The sequence below is a fragment of the Sminthopsis crassicaudata genome, chromosome 4 (genome assembly GCF_048593235.1).
Source record: "Sminthopsis crassicaudata isolate SCR6 chromosome 4, ASM4859323v1, whole genome shotgun sequence".
NCBI classification, from domain to species: Eukaryota; Metazoa; Chordata; class Mammalia; order Dasyuromorphia; family Dasyuridae; genus Sminthopsis; species Sminthopsis crassicaudata.
The window spans coordinates 316,883,472-316,901,259 of record NC_133620.1 but is presented as its reverse complement, the minus strand read 5'-3'; the positions used below and the strand labels follow the sequence as shown (position 1 = coordinate 316,901,259).

Sequence of the window (17,788 nt, the reverse complement as noted above, 5' to 3'; positions counted from 1 at the left end):
AACAAATGGAAAACCTAGTAATTTTGTGGGTTGTATCTTTAAATAAAATATCTTCATCTATTATTAGCTTTTGTCCAGGAAAAATACAGATCTGGTTCATGGAAACCTTATTAATAGACAGCCTTAAAACTTTAAAAACCTTGTGCTGATGCTACTGAAAAAAATGTCTTGAAAATAATTTTATGCAGACTGTCAACACTTTCCTTTGAAAAGAGTTTTACTTTTGTGGCTTTGCTATTTCAGCAGCAATGCCACTTCCAATGCTCTTGTGTTGAAGAGAACCATCTACACACAGAGTGGACTGTGGGGACTGAGTATGGATCCCAAGGTAGCATTTCCACTTTTTTTTTTTTTTTGCATTTGAGTTACTTGCCCTCTAGGGGGCAGGGAGGAGAAAAATTTAGAATACAAGTTTTTATAGGGGTGAGTAATGAAAATTATCTATGCCTGTGCTTTTAAAATAAAATGCTTTAACAAAAAAGTCTAAATTTTATTTTATTGTTTTCTGTGATTCTCCCTGAGGTAGATCTTTTACTTGGCACTGGTTCTGGATTGAAGCTCGTGGATAATGGAAACATTCCCCTGGCAATGTCTCTTGGGCGACTCCTCCGAAGAGCCTCCTCAAAAGCCTCTGACCTCTTGACCCTCAACTCCAGTGGCAGTAGTGGTTCTCCCTCGGTACTGGATGGAGAGATCATCTACTCAAAGAACAATGTCTGTGTCCACCCCCTGCAAGTTCTTCAAGGCCTTGGGGAGCATCACCCAGGTAAGGTGTAGAAGAGAAAAATTATATGTGAATGGGCAAGTTCTAATCCTTCCTTGGCTGTATTAGTTTGCTGTATGACCTCAAGACAGTCACATCTCTTAATACTTCAGTTTTTTCTTCTGTAAAATAAAGGAGTTGAAAAAAACCTGTAGTTTAAGTTGATAGTATGCTGAAGTAGGAATCAGTACACCTGAGTTCTATGCTTATTGCCTTTTTTGATCAAGTCACTAAACCTTTTTAGGCCTGGTTTCCCAATCTGTAAAACAAGACATAACCTATTCCTCTGGCTCTTTTAGCTCTATTAAAAACCGTCTAACCCATTTACTTTCTCTTCTGTCAAGAGATTGATTAAATCCAAGAACAGTAAGTCAATCTAGTGCCACTAATCCTATCCCACTACCTTTGGGTATGACTACATTCAAATCTATTTACTTTGTTTATGTTTATTTTCCAATATTTTTTTTTTTTTTTTTTTTTTTTTGAGGCTGGGGTTAAGTGACTTGCCCAGGGGTCACATAGCTAGGAAGTGTTAAGTGTCTGAGACCAGATTTGAACTCGGGTCCTCCTGACTTCAGGGCTGGTGCTCTATCCACTGCACCACCTAGCTACCCCTATAATATGTTTTTGTGTTATACATTCTTTTGTTTTACATTGTATCTATTATATAATCTGTGATACAGATGGACAACTTATACCTGAGTTCATTACATTATAAATTGAGAGAGGGAAAATAAGGTTACTTGCCTTTGAGGACAGTAACTTTTCTTTTTTTTATATAGCTTTTTATTGACACAACATATGCATGAATAATTTTCCAAATTGACCCTTGCAATCACCTCTGCTCCAACTTTTCCCTTTATTCCCTTCACCCTCTCCCCTAGATGGCAGGCAGTCTCATACATGATAAACATGTTAAAGTATATTTTTACCGATCTCTTGTTGCACAAGAAAAATTGGATGTAGAAAGGTAAAAATAACCTGGGAAGAAAAACAAAAATGCAAGCAGTCCACACTCATTTCCTAATGTTCTTTCACTGGGTGTAGCTGGTTCTGTTCATCACTGATCAATTGGATCTGAATTGGATCCTCTCATTGCCGAAGATAGCCACTTTCATCAGAATTGATCCTCGTATAGTATTGTTGGTGAATTATATAATGATCTCTTGGTTCTGCTCATTTCACTTAGCATCAGTTCATGTAAGTCTCTCCAAGCCTCTCTGTATTCATCCTGCTGGTCTTTTCTTACAGAACAATAATATTCTTATATCATAATTTACTCAGCCATTCTCCAATTGATGGGCATTCATTCAATTTCCAGTTTCTAGCTACTACGAAAAGGGCTACTACAAACATTTTTGCACATACAGGTTCCCTTCTTTAATATCTCTTTGGGATATAAGCCCAGTAGTAATACTGCTGGATCAAAGGGTATGCACAGTTTGATAACTTTTTGAGTATAGTTCCAAATTGTTCTCCAGAATGGTTGGATGCGTTCACACAGTGCATCAGGGATAGTAACTTTTCCATGCAGATCTCTATATGAACAGGCTGCAGCTAGTTAGGACAAAATACTACTCCAATAAAAGAATTTTATGGCCTCTCCTTTCTCCAAATGGGCTAGTCACATAGCAGGAAGAGAGGGATCAGTGATCAATTGCTTATTTAGTTCATTGATATTCTCACAATGTCAAGAGAACATTAGGTATGACCCCAGTTTGTGACAGTACACAGAAATTAAGATATGTAGGCATGAATGGGTTGTATTTTGTTGCACTGGAGGACATTACCCACATTGATGAGATCCCAGATCTTATGGAAACTAGTCTTGAATTCTAGCCTTTCTAGTTCCTTTTCAATCTTGTTAATCTTCAGTTTGCCTCCTAGGTTGTATCATCTGCAACTCAGAGTTTAGAAGATTTAGAAGTAGGCAGTTAGAGAATATAGATGGGGCACAAGTGTGTATTGCATATAAAGGACAGTAACTAAAAATAAAAAATTAAGAGTTGAGAGAAAGAGAAAGATGGAATGGTATCTTGGTGGACACCAAGAATTCCACTTTGAAATGGTAGAAATTATCTGCCATGAAAGAGGTTTAAAAAAAAAATCTTTATAGTAGAGGGATGAAAGGGAGTGAAAAAGAACTTGTCAGAATTGGCTCAAAGAGAAAATAACATAACAAACACTATGTGTATTTTACCCTGTAAGAAAGTCAAAGGGGAAGGGGATACTAGAAGAAGGGAGTAATTCAATTCATCTGTAAAATAATTTGGAGCTATTCTCGAAGGGCTGTAAAATCATGCATCCCTTTGATTTAACAATTCTACTACAAGGCATGTATCCCAAGATAGTTGACAAACTAATATCAATATGTATTTGGAAGGGCATAAAGTCTAGAATCTCAGAAAGAAGTAATGAAATAATGTTTGAATGAAGGGGATATAAAACTATAACTTTACCGCAGCCTTAGACTTAACATTAAAGCATTGGTTTATGTTTTGTTACTGGTTTAAAAAGAAAAAGAAAATCACTATCATTGTTTGTATAACATAAGAACATGAACTGTCTTTGGTCACTAGAAGAGAGATTCATCTCTGGTCTAACACTTTCTATTATAAATTATTATCTGAAACAGCCTGCCTACAAAGGGTCAAGATAAAAAGAGCACAAGACTAGGTATAATTTAAAATAGCTATCAGCAGAATCCTTAATTCAATGAGGGATAAAGGTGATCATTTAAAAAAATTACTTTTTTTCTATGATTACTTAATTTTGACCATTAAATTTAATTGCTTGAATAAAATCGGTCAAGACGATTAGGATAATGGTAAAGTAGAGGAGATATTTTTGTCATATCACTAATGAAAGTCTAATCCAAAATATTCAGGAAAGTAACACAAATGTAGTGTTATATAAAGACCCAAAATAATGGTCTTTTAAAAAAAGAGTTATAACTTATCATGTGAAAACAGTGAGAGAAATAAATGTACTTTATACAACTGCCATTTCTCTTCATACTTTATGAATTGGTAAAGGTGAAAAAAAGATTGAAATAAGCTTATTGAAGGAAATTTAGGAAAACAAGCATAGCCTGCTGATTTACCATTAGTATAGATGCTAAGTAATCCCTGTAATTCTGGATTTAAATTTGGAACTTTTGGAGAAAAATCAACTCTAACCACCAAGGAAATCAAAGATACACAAGTCCAATATATGCCAAAATATTCATAGCAGCACTCTTTTTGCTTGATAAGAACTTAAAAACAAAGTGTCCATCATTTGGGAGAAATGGAAAAACTGGCATATGAATGTAATGAAACAACAAATGAGAAATTCTGAAGAACATGAGGTTTACATAAGTAAATAGAGTGAGATAAGGAGAAGGAAGAGAACAATATACATTGTGAAGGTGATTGAAAAAAATCACTAAAAGGAAATTGAATTCTGAATAATGGAAAATGCAATGATGGTATATCAAAGAAAATGAAATATACTTTCCTCCTCATTGCAGAAAGATAAAGGTCTACTAAGAGAAGAATTAGTTATCAGAGATGGTCTTTATGTCACATATTTGCTTAATTGTTCACTTTGGAAGGAAAGAAGAAGTGATCAATGTAATGATCAAAAAGTGTAGTAAAATAAAGGGTTTGACACCTTTTGAGGTGTGAATCCTACGATTTTTAGCTGGTCATATTACCCTTCCAACACTAATGTTAATGATCCTTAACTTGCTGGAAGGCTCTTGAGTAACTTAAATTGTAGTGTGTTTTGTAATATTTGTAACTGTCCATGTGTGCTATTACTTTGTAGTTGCCTTAAAAAAAATGCCCCTTTTCCCCTAGGGTTTTTTTCCCCCGAGGGGAAAAGCTAGAATAAATTATATCACTTATGAACACATCTTACTAGCCACATAAAGTATATTGGTATGTTAGCACAGTGTTACATATAAGTAGTAATACAAAGGATCTTCAGATATGCTTTTTTTTTTTTTTTAAATGACCAGTGCTCATCTGTGAAATAAGAGTAAGACTAAATCTACTGTACTGTGTAAACTTATGTGTCACTTAACATTAGTCTTAATATCCATATTTAGTTTAATGGCAACAATAACACTTATACCATCTTATTCTCTCAATAATCCAATGATATATAAGTGCCTTCTGTGATTTAAAAAAAAAAATTATTTAGTAGCTCCACCAATGGTATATCAGCATGCTACATTTGTCTTTCTAAAGTGCATTTTCTGTTCTGTTTTTATAATACTAATAAATTACTACGCTTTATAAATCTATAAAAGCTCCCTGACATTTTCTTTATCTGTTCTTCTTACCCAAAGTATAGGGTATTTGTATAGAATGACCCCATAGGGCAGACTTCCATGTTGCTGTGCTAATGGTTAGGGTGCCTTTATTTGAAAAAGCCTTGTTTTTATTTGCCCACTGAATAGGGATGTCAGTGAGTATGAAATATGATGAATGCTTTTTGTATCATTCTATTGTTTTATTTAAAATATGTGTAGGTACTGGTGCCTTTTCAAGTTATGAATATGTAAACTTTGGCTCATTTACCAGAGCTAGAATAAATCATATCACTTATGAATTTTACTTTTTACAATAAGCCACATAGTAAGTCAATATAATTGTTAACAGTGTTAGGCATAAGTAATGATATATAAAGGATCTTCAGAAATGCTTTTTACTATTGCTCTAGCTCACTGTAATTTTGATTTATGCTCTTACTTTCTCAAAGGTTATTTGTGCTTGTACATGGAAAAGGATGAACTTCTGGGGACCACACTTATCCTTGCTTGGGTCCCTAATTCCAGGATCCAGAGGCAAGATGAAGAAGCCCTGCGCTACATCACCCCAGAAAGCTCCCCTGTGCGCAAGGCCCCCAGCAAACGAGGCCGTCATGCTCAGGGTTCTGGAGAGCCACATCAGCCCTCTCCCGTGGAACAAAGGTACCCTTTGACCCCTAAGGATGAGGACATCTTGGTGGTATCCCAGAGTTTCCAAGATACCATCCACATAAGTTCCTCATTAGAAGATGGGGAAAAGCTAACCCAAGGCTTGAGGACAGACAGTCCTATCCAAGCTACCCAGCCTGTCCATAGTGACTCAGGAATCTTATCTACTGTCAGTTCTCAGGATGAGCCAAATAGGTCTGAATTGTCAGTGGATGATACAGAGGAGGGACCAGAGTTGAGGCCAGAGCCTGGAGAAGAGGAAGGCTCCTTAGAGCTCTCTGCTGATGATGTGAGCAGGGATAGTACTTTTGATTCTGATTCTGATGCCTTTTCTTCACCTTTCTGCCTCTCACCAATAAGTGAAGCCCTTGCAGAAAGTAGCAGTTCTGTTTTCCTGGACAATGAAAACAGGTGAGTTGTTTGAAATCTTTTCTTTTTTAAAAAATTAATTTTTAATTTTTTTTAATTTTCCCCAGTTTTTTTGGTTTACATTTTTTGTATTTTTTGTATTTTTTTTGATTTTTACATCCTTATGAGGATATGTGAGAGAAAAATCAGAACAAGTGAAAAACGAGAGAAGAAATCAACATAGCATATGTTAATTTACATTCAGTCACCATAGTTCTGTCTGGATGTGTAGGTAGTGTTTTCCAAATTTATCAGGATTGTCTTGTATCACTGAACTACTGAAAAGTTTGTCATCAGTGAACAATCTTGCTGTTGCTGTATATAATGTTTTCCTAGTTCTTCTTCTTTTTCTCAGCAGCCTTTTATGTAAATCTTTCCAGACTTTTCTAAAATCAGCCTGTTCATTTTTTTAAGAACAATAATATTCCATTACTTTCACATGTCATTCCCCAATTGATGGGCATCCAACTCATTTTCCAATTCTTTACCATCACAAAAAGAAGTGTTACAAATATTTTTACAAATATGGGTCCTTTTTTTCTCCTCTTGATTTCTTTGGGTTACGGACTCAGTAGTGGCACTACTAGATCAAAGGGCAGTTTTATAGTAATTTGAGCACAATTTAAAACCAATGCAGAAGGAAAGCAAAAAGCTGAGGAAAACATTTTACAGCAGTATTTCTGATATAAGCCTTCGTTCTAAAATATATATAAGGAACTGAGTTAAATTTATAAGAATACAAGTCAATTCCCTATTACAATTTTCAGATGAAGAAATTAAAGCCTTTTTTTTTTTTTTAAATGCTCTAAATCACTTGATCAGAGAAATGAAAATTAAAAACAACTGAGGGTACCACCTCCCATCTCTGATTGGCTAAGATTACAGGAAAAGATAAATGTTGAAGGGGATGTAGGAAAACTGGGACACAGTTGTGAAAATGTGTTGTGAAAATGAAACTGTTCTACAAAGCAAATTGTACATACCCTTTGATCCAGCAATATCTGTGCTATGTCTGTATTTCAGAAACATTCAAAAAATTGGAAAATGCCCCTTATGAACTATAATTTACTATAATTTATTTATAGCAGTTCTTTTTGTGGCAGCTAAAAATTGGAAATCAAAGGGAAATCAATTAGGGAATGCCTAAAAAAGCTGTATATGATTGTAATGGAATATTATTGTGCTGTAAGAAATGATAAGCAGAATGATTTCAGTGAAACCTGGAAAGTCTTATTTGAACTGATACACACAGTGAAGTGAACAGAACCAGGGGTACTGTTATACATAGTACCAGTGAAGAACTTAGCTATTCTCCCATTACAGTGACCCAAGATAATCCTAAAGGGAAAATGAAGAATACTGTTTACCTCCAGAGAAAACACTGATATTTATTGAATATAGACTAAAACTGCTTTATTAAAAATTTTACTTTTTTTTTTTTTAACATTTTTTTTCTTTTATAAAAATGACCAATATGGAAATGTTTTAACATAATTGCTCATGGATAACTTATATCTGATTATGACAGAGGAGGGAAGTTGGAGGGAGGCATAGAATTTGGAATGCAAAACAAAATCAGTCTGGCTGATTTGTCTAAATCTAGGTTGGAAGCATGATCAAAACCCACTTATGGGGATCTTCTGTGTTGTAATATATAATAATAAGGTTGGAATATAGTCCTATAAGATCTTGTTTTCCTACTTGAGTCTGGCTAGATATTAAAAATTATACCTGGTTAAACCAGCTCACTATAGTAGAAAGTATCGCTATGTTTTCAGATTTCTTTTTTATTAGAACACAAGTAAACGACCTAATTTTGTTACATTAGTAATGTAATAGTGGCCATCATTGAACTTCAGCAAGATGGCCTTGTGTGCCAGGGGATATTCTCCAATACTTTTCTAGTATTTGTAATATTCTCTAATATTTGTGGTAGTTGGCTAGTCATCCACTGCAGTCACCCTTATTCCAAATACATTCTGAAAGAAAAGGATAGAAACAGATTTGTGGAGAAATTTGTAGGCAAACACCATTGCTTGGCTAATGGTTTTCTTCCATGGTAGCTTTTTGTTGTTGTTGTTCACTCATTTGACCTTATTTGAGATTTTCTTGGGAAAGATACTGGAATGGTCTTCCTTCTGCAGCTCATTTTACAGATGAAGAAACTGAAACAAACCAGGGTTAAGTGACTTGCCCAGTTAGTGTCTGAGGCCATGTTTGAACTCCTCAGGAAGATGGGTGTTCCTGACTTGAGGCCTGGCTATCTTTCCACTGTTCCCCCTGGTTGCTTTTCTGAATGAATATGACCTTCAAACATTTTAAGGCTTGAAAACCTACTGATGCTAACATACAATTTCTATTGAAAAGTACTAAGTACTTTTGATTCATAATTACATTTCATATATTAGAAGAAATTGTTTTATTTATTGAAAGTATCTTTAAATGTTTTTATTGATCCTTGAAAAAAAAATCATCATGGTCAGGCAACTCTGAATTGTTTCTCTCTGTTTCTATCTCAGAATTTGCTCATGTAATAAAGAAATTGAATTAAGAAAAAATGAATCAAAACATTGCTGAATTTGTATACCTCATTCTATACCTACATTCTACCACTTTTAAATTGGAAGTGGAACAGTGCATTACTATCAGTCATCCAAAGTAACCACTAATTTCTGCATAGAGCATGTCTTCCTCTTATTTCTTCTTCATGATTATGTCATTGTATTCATTGTTCTCGTGGTTCTGATCTGCAACCATTCATATGTTCCCAAGTTTGTTTGAATTATGTATACTTATTACACTTATGTCACAATAATATTCCATTTCAGTAATAAACCACATTTTATTCATTGCCGCAGGGACCATGTTTAGGTTCATTGATTTGTATGTATTTCATTCTCTGCTATCATAAAAGTAGCTTGGATTAAAACATAACTTTTAGTAAATTTCTGTAAGATTGCTCTCATGATGGTATTGTTAAGACAGTAACATTTCAAAACCAAACTGCATATTTGTATAAGGGCTATAAGTCCCCAGTATATTAAGCACTGTATTTGGAACTACCTTTCAAAAATTACATAGTGTTGTTTCATTTTATATTTTCCATTGGGTAGTCTTTTTTTCCTCCTTGCTGGAGGTCACATAGCTAATAAGTGACTAAGGCTATATTTGAACTAAAGAAGGAGCCTTCTGACTCCAGACTTGACACATAATCTATTGTACTACCAAGTCTTCCCAACCTTTGATGTATTCCCATCATTATTATTATTTAGCAAGTAGTTTCTTGCTAACTCAAAGTATTATTAGGAATGTTTTTGTGTATATGGAATCTTTTTTTTATTTGTCAAAGAAATTAAAACTTGCTAAATTTAATTAACCAAACTTTACTTAAAAAAACAAACTATGAAAATGAGACACAAAATATAAAATACAGAGATTTTAAATAAGATTTCAGATAAGAATAACCTGAATGTAATCAGAACTAAGTTTTGAAATTAAATTTACTTAAAGCCATCATGAATAATAAGAAGAAAAAAAATCAAGAGACTGAATAGAATTTTAGAAAAATTAGAGATGATACATCTCTGGTAATTACTGAATGGGAACAAAAAGGAATTTACATATTTCAGCTGTGTTATCAAAAAATTGACCATGTTTTTGAGTCCTCTCCAGAAATACAAAATATATCCAGCAGTACAAAGAATAATATTTATTGATCATAATGCAACAAAATTTTAATGAATACATTAATTGCCTAATTGGCCTAATGGCCTTCTCCTTGACTTCTGTGCATCCTTGGACACTGTCAATTACCCTCTTCAATACTCTTGATAATTTTTCATTACAATATTCTCTTCTACCTATTTGATTATTATTCCTTAATATCTTATGCTGGATTTTCATCTCACTTTCTAACAGTAGGTAAACTACAGGACTCTGCTTTGGTTCTTCTCTTTTTCTCCCTTTGTATTGTGCCACTTGATGATCTCATCAGCTCCCATGAATTCAGTTTTCTTTGTATTGATGATTTTCAAGTCTCCTTATCCATTCCCAACCTCTCAACTGATCTCCATTCTTGCATCCCCATTTGATTATTAGACATCTTGAAAGTCCAAATCTAACATGACCAAAACTGAACTCATTATCTTTACCATAAAACTCTCTCTTCTTCCTGACTTCACTATTAGTCATATGCTTGAAACCTAGGTAGCCCTCTGTTTGAGTGAGTTTCCATGTAGAAAACATGTTTAGCCATGTTGGCTAAAGTCCCAAGGTGGAATTTTAGCTATGATGTGAAGAAAGCCAAGAGCTAAGGAGAGAGTTTTAAGCATGGGATTGAGTCTGTGAAAATATCTGGAACCAAGAGAATGTTCAAAGTTATCAAATGTTCGAGAGGCCAGTTATCAAAATACATCACTTTTCCTGATACTCCTTCTAGTGCCTTCCCTCTGTTAACCATCTCCAGTATATCTCAACTATGTTTGTGTGTTGCCTTTCCCCATTTAATTGAATATTGTTTGGAAACTTACTTGGGAAGAATGAGAAGTGATTTTCACAGGAATTTTTTGGAGGAAGGAACCAACAGCTGGTTAGGGAATAGGAGTGGTTTCATGTAGATAGCAGTGTATTTGCTGAGCCTTAAAAGCAACAGGAAGTTTTGAGGAAGGTACACACCCGGTATGAATATGGGAAATGGGAGTGACATATTTGAGGAACAGCATGGTCAATCTGACCAGATTGTACACAAAAAAGAGCAGTGTACAACTAAGCTATATACATAGAAAATTTCAGTTACATTTTATGTTTCTTAATCAACAAAATCACCTAGAATAAAAAGGGAAATAGAAGGAAAAGGAACAAGCTTTTATTAAATTAAATTAAAATTGCTAGGAAATTTGTCAAATAATTAAGCATAAATTCTGAAAAGGTAAATATAGAGTCAAATAAGGTTGTCTTTAGATACTTTATTTCTATTTAAAGTTTGCTTCTCAATAGCTTGTTAAAAATTGTCTTCAATGATCACTATACACTTCAACAATAATGCTGTATGAAGATGTATTCTGATGGAAGTGGATATCTTCAATATAAAGAAGATCCAACTCATTTCCAATTGATCAATGATGGACAGAAACAACTATACCCAGAGAAGGAACACTGGGAAGTGAATGTAAATTGTTAGCACTACTGTCTATCTACCCAGGTTATTTATACCTTCGGAATCTAATACTTAACGTGCAACAAGAAAATTGGATTTACACACATATATTGTATATAGGTTATACTGTAACACATGTAAAATGTATGGGATTGCCTGTCATATAGGGAAGGGAGTAGAGGGAGGGAGGGGAAAATTTGGAAAAATGAATACAAGGGATAATGTTATAAGAAAATTACTCATGCATATATACTGTAAAAAATTTTTATAATTATAAAATTAAAAAAATAAAAAAACTGGAAAAAATTGTCTTCAATGGGGACTATGAGAATATTGAAACAAAATTATTTTCTCTGTCCTTGAAAGAAGGAAGGTCAGATTCTCTCCTGGGAATTTCATTTCTGCCATTGCAAAATATATGAGAGGACAACCAGGATGATTCCTTTGGGGGAATCTTGATGCAACTTTAGTCAATGTGTTGCATTTTAACTTTGTAAAGTACTTACCCAAGGGGCTGATCTATAAATTAGCTCTTTGCAGAATACTTTTGAGGAAAAAGAAGGGTAGGAGAAATAGTAGTAGTAGCAGAGTTGATAAGGAGGATCAGGGGACCACCTTGATGGTATCCCCCTCTCCAGTCCCTGCTTTATCAGTAGTCCTAGGCCACATTGTTGCCTTCACCTGTTCTATAACAGATGCAGTCATAGAAAACAGGGAATTTTGTAATGTTTTGGGAGTTAAGCTGTTCCTAATGGTCCCTAGGGGATCCAAAAGGAAGTTGAGAATTTATATTCTGCCTCCCAAGATCTTTGGCATTTCTATTGCAATGTAGCCCAATACCTGATGAAATCACTCTTAAAAGTTACAGGGAGGCGGCAAATAGTGACATGTTTTTCGTACTTTCTTTGGAATTTTATCTGTATCTTTTTATAGTATTCTGCTCTGTTAACCTTACCATTTTCCTGAAAAATAATCATAAAGGGCATCTTTCTTTTTTGTCTTTTTCAAGTTTTAAGAGCCTGAAAATATGTTTTCTCTGGCAGGCAAATATAAGAAACAAGTTCAAAAGATGTAGTATCTTTTTGGATACTGCAGGTTTGCTATATACTAACAAAAATAAAATTAATTAATAATCTGAATAATTTGATAATTTAAAATTAATAAATATCAAAAATAAATAATAAATTAAAAAAATAAAAATAATAAAAAGTACGATGGTGCTTATGCCTGTGGCAAGTGCCATAACTAAGATATTAAAGAAAGGCTGTGTAAGTTTATTAGTGGGAGAGGGTATATATTAAGTTGGAAGGGGATGATCAGGAAGATCTTTGTGACAGGGTAGTAGAAGAACTTTTTAAAAACATGTTTTGAAAGATGGTTAGGATTCTGAAAAAGCTGAGGGGTTGGAGTAGGAGGAGGGTACCTTCCAGGCAAAAGCACAAATCAGTCAAAGTATGTGATGAATATTGTTTAGGAGGCAATAAGAATAGTTTGGAGTGTGAGCAGTATTATGCTGGTAAATATTTAACTTTCACTTTGCAAATGTATGTATAGCATACTTTACAAACTTGCCTTAGTAACATTTTCTTACTTTCTTCTCTACATAATCAGCAAAACAAAAATCAGACCCTGATTTATACTATTTTCTGAAAAATATAAAGGCTCACACTGAAAATTTTAGTTCTTCAACTAGCTTCAGCACACACCAGAGTGTGTACATATGGAGGTAAAATAATGCAGTAAAAACAACTGGATACCTTATAAAAGAGGGACTTAGACAATTTGAACCTAGATTTGAACCTAGACTTAATTTGAGCTAGCAATGGCCAGTGGATGCAAAGGATGAATTTGGCATCTTCAATGTCTGACCAAATTTTGAAGTGCTCCACAAGTCCTGCTTCAGTTATCTTCATGGCAAATTGTTCTCATCTGCTCATCTATTCCAATGATGGAAGTCTTCATATGCCTGGGTGTGAAATTCTGTTTTCTTTCAATTATAATCCTTCTCTAGGATGAGTTTTCTTTTCTGTAAATCCTTTTCTCTGTGAGCAGGTTTCTTGAGAGGCTGAATAATCAGTGAGTTTTTAAAGTTTTTAAAGGGAGAAGTAAAGTGGTGCTTTAGGGAGAAAAACAGCTTTTTGGAATCAGTGTGCCTGGTTGGATTCTTTGGGTGTTAATGCCCACATAACCTTCTATCCCCATTTCTTCTTACCTTATCTGAGAAGAGAAGAATTAACACTTCAGAGATTTAGACTTTAACTCTTGCTAGCTGAGTTAAGGAAGAAATGCTGCTTTCCAAAGTGGTTTTGAGGAAAAGATGTTCCACTCAGGAGGGAGTCATCAAGTGCCAGGAAATGTCATAGAAGAGTTATGTTAAATCTTTTCTTTTTTAAAGAAAAAAAAAATAAGCTAATTGCTGCCTTTTGCTTTTATATCATATGTTTATACTAGTCTAGCATTGAAATCAACCTCCATTGAAAACAGTCCATCAAAAACAACCAATATTTCTTGTTTTATAGTAATTTGTTTGTTTGATTCAGTTTATGTAAGTCATTTAATAAATCTGTTATATTGCTCATCTTCATAATTTTTTACAGCATAGGACTGTTTCATTGCAGGCAGGTAACAGTTTGCAGTTCCCAATGATATCTGCATTTTTTTGTTTGTTTTGTTGTGTTTCTTTATTTGATTAAGATTATTCTGTCACTCTTTAGTTTCCTTTCAGTAGTGTTTTCATTACATTACTGTAGTTATTATGTCTATATTCTCTGGATTCTACTTATATTCAGCATCAGTTCATACAAATCTTTTCATGTTTCTTCATTTGTCATTTTGTGCTCCATTGCATTCCATTATTTTTATATACCATTTCCACTCTTCTGTTGGTAAATCAATAAGTCAGGTCAGCAAACATTTTGTACTATGTGCTGGACATTGTGCTAAAAATAGACAGACCAAAAGACAGTACCTGTTCTCAAGGAGCTCATAGTCTACCAGAGAGATAGCAGGAAGCCAACTTATGTACAACAAGATGTATGTAGGCTAATTCAGAACTCATCCCAGAGGGAAAGCATTAGTATTAAAAGGAATCTAGAAAGGCATCTTTTAAAAGATTTTAGTTGGGATTTGAAGGAAGTCAAGAGACTGAGGTAAGAAAAGAGCATTCACAACAGTGAGAATGGGTGAAATGAGAAAGTGGAAAACCTTGTGTGAGGAACTTACAGGAAGCCATTGTTACTACATTAACTCTGCATTGTCACTGGATGAAAGGAAAGGGGCAAGGTATAAGAAGATAGGAGAGATAAGAGGAAGCCAAGATAGGAAGGGCTTTAAATACCACCAGTAAGATTTTATTATATCTAATCCTGAAAATTATAGGGAACCCCCTGGAGTTTATTGATTAGGGAATTGACACAATTATATCTGCACTTTAGGAAGATCAATTTGATGGCCCAGTGGAGTGTGCACTAAATCAAGGATTCTTTTTCATCCAAGAAAATTTTTATGTGACTCCAGGCATATAGTATGTATACAAGATTTGCACTTAATTCTTTTGTTATGCATTTTATATAATTTTTGGTATACATTAATTTAACATTTACTAACGATAGGAACATTTGCATATTAATGATAAGGATATGTTTATTTTTACATATTTGATACCTTTTTAGTGCTGCCACCCCAATATTCATTCCCATGGTTTAAGAAGCTTTGCACTAAATAAGCACCCATTTTGTTCTTAAAAGGTTACATAATGATTATATTAAGAGATAACAATTATATATATTTTATATATATATTATATATTTTATATATATTTTATTTGATCTTTTATTTAGTGATTTGCCAGACTTATTTTTAAAATTTTCTCATCCTTTGACTACATATGGGGGAATTATTTGAAAGATTAGATAGAAGTAATACAGTATGTCCTAACAGGTGCACCTGGAGATATTTTACAGGAATCAGGGTCAAGGTTGAAGGCAGTATGAGAAGAGAGGATATATAAACGCAAAAATGCGAAGACTCTTTTAGTTCTTGTAGTAAACCTATATAAAGCTGTAAAATAACTATTTGTAGGAATTAGGGGATTGAAGTGGAAAATTATTGAAGATATTGGGATCTGTCTTGCTCTCTGTAAATATTTAAACACTGGGAAGATTATTTTTGGTAGTTAAGCTTGCTCTCTGTGACTGACAAGCTTCCAAGTTTCTATGAAAGGATATCAAGTGATACTATGTTAAGTCCACATCTTCCTTAAGATGAGAGCCTTAACTGTGACTTAAGCTGTGATTTTATTTTTGTCTTCACCCTCCACTAACAGGTTTTTGGGGGGGAGGGGAAGGGAGGGAACTACTCTGCTCCAGCTGCTCTGCAGCTGAGAAAGCAGGTAGCCATAAATTTGAAATTTGGTGACTACTTTGGATGTTCCATTTTATACTTTTAGAAATGTCTTTATCAAAACCAAAAAAATTGGTCTCTATCAGAGAGCCTTCTATTATGAAAGTTAAGATTATGTATCCTTATTTATACCTGGTCAGTTTCCTTAAACTATTTAACAATGTGTCTTTATTTAGATCCAGGTCTTAGATTCTTTGTTATTTACTAGAGGAAATTAGTTGCTTACTTTTACCTTTTATGGCACCATAAATTTCTCTTTCCACTTTGCTTTATGTATGCTATGTTATCCACTTGTCTTCTGTATCTTGGAGAAGATAGCAGGTGGGGAAAGTTATCTTAAAGAGAAAAAAAAAATTCAGTGCCAATGGAAAGCTTCATTCATTCATTGCAATTCTTTGGGTGCCCAGCAGGTGGCAGGCTACTCCCAGAACAGGCTGAGGGCTGCTCCTGCCCTGCTAAGTCAACCACCTCTTCCCTCTATTTGCCTCTTGGACAAACCACTTTGTTCTTCCATCTTCTCTGAATTAGCAGCAAAGTCCAGATTCTGTAGAGAGGAGAATATTGCTGTTACTTCCATCCTTACAGCATTTGCTGTCCTTCTAAGTTTTCTCTCTTTGAACATTAACATTAGTGATACCCACGTAAGGCAGCTTTGAGGTAAAAAATGAAAAGAAGATAGTGTGAACTTCACTTGGCAGGGATGGCTTGGCATATATTTGTTCTGAATGATCAGTTTCTGTTTATATTCAGCTATGTAATCTTCCTCATTGACTTCATCTTGTTTTTAGCAATAAGAGATTGCCCAAAGACAGTGTCAATCCAGCGAATCAGTTAACAGACATTTATTAAGCACTGTGCTTAATTAATGTGCCAGGTGCTATGCTAGAAATGAAACATCCCTACTCACTAGGAGACAAATATATACAGAATAACAAATGATGCTTGAGCTCAAGTCATTGATCTCAATGACGAAAACCTACTTTTTTAGTGCCATTATCTTCTCTAGTTTGCCTCCATGTTATCTGAAATCTATATCCTTCTCTTAGATCTCCTTACAATTGTTCAGGCTCCCATAACTACTCGCCTAGGCTTACCTCTCAAATCTTTTTTTTCACCAATCCATCCACAGCTACCAAAGTAAGATTTCTTTTCTTTTCTTTTTTTTTAAATTTATTTTTTATTAATTTTTATAATTATAACATTTTCTTTGACAGTACATATGCATAGGTAATTTTTTTTTTTAACAGCATTATCCCTTGTACTCCCTTCTGTTCCAAATTTTTCCCCTCCTTCCCTCCACCCCCTCCCCTAGATGGCAGGCATTCCCATACATATTAAATATCTTATAGTATATGCTAGGTACAATATATATATGCAGAACCGAATTATTGGTGTTGCAAAGGAAGGATTGTATTCGGAAGGTAAAAATAATCTGGGAAGAAAAATAAAACAAAATATTAAAAAAAAAAAAAACAATGCTCACAGTTTACACTCATTTCCCAGTGTTCCTTTTCTGGATGTAGCTGATTCTGTCCATCATTGATCAATTGGAATTGGATTAGCTCTTCTCTATGTTGAAGAAATCCACTTCCATCAGCATACATCCTCGTACAGTATCATTGTTGAAGTGTATAATGATCCCCTAGTTCTGCTCATTTCACTCAGCATCAGTTGATGTAAGTTCCTCCAAGCCTCTCTGTATTTCTCCTGTTGGTCATTTCTTACAGAACAATAATATTCCATAACATTCATGTACCATAATTTACCCAACCATTCTCTAATTGATGGGCATCCATTCATTTTCCAATTTCTAGCCACTATGAAAAGGGCTGCCACAAACATTTTGGCACATACAGGTCCCTTTCCCTTTTTTAGTATTTCCTTGGGATATAATCCCAGTAGTAGCACTGCTGTGTATGCACAGTTTGATGACTTTTTGGGCATAGTTCCAGATTGCTTTCCAGAATGGTTGGATTCTTTCACAACTCCACCAACCAATGCATCAGTGTCCCAGTTTTCCCACAGCCCCTCCAACATTCATCGTTATTTGCTCCTGTCATCTTAGCCAATCTGACAGGTGTGTAATGATATCTCA

The 17,788-nt window shown here is 34.4% G+C and overlaps 1 protein-coding gene and 1 long non-coding RNA gene across 12 annotated transcripts in view; both read left to right on the top strand.

Annotated features, from left to right (window-relative positions):
- The window catches only part of TBC1D16 (TBC1 domain family member 16), a 126,799-nt gene that overhangs the window by 36,775 nt on the left and 72,236 nt on the right, over positions 1-17,788 (top strand). For 8 of the 11 annotated variants that reach the window (XM_074260330.1, XM_074260332.1, XM_074260329.1 and 5 more), the window contains 2 exons: positions 527-766; positions 5,513-6,140. In XM_074260330.1, the coding sequence (XP_074116431.1) occupies positions 589-766; positions 5,513-6,140 (806 nt within the window). In that variant the 5' untranslated portion in view covers positions 527-588. The remainder of the gene's footprint in view (positions 1-526; positions 767-5,512; positions 6,141-17,788) is intronic. The other 3 variants (XM_074260338.1, XM_074260339.1, XM_074260340.1) reach the window with 1 other exon arrangement.
- Positions 6,163-17,166, top strand: LOC141538666 (uncharacterized). Its single transcript, XR_012481097.1, has 2 exons — positions 6,163-11,412; positions 17,013-17,166. It is a non-coding gene; the product is annotated as an uncharacterized LOC141538666 (long non-coding RNA).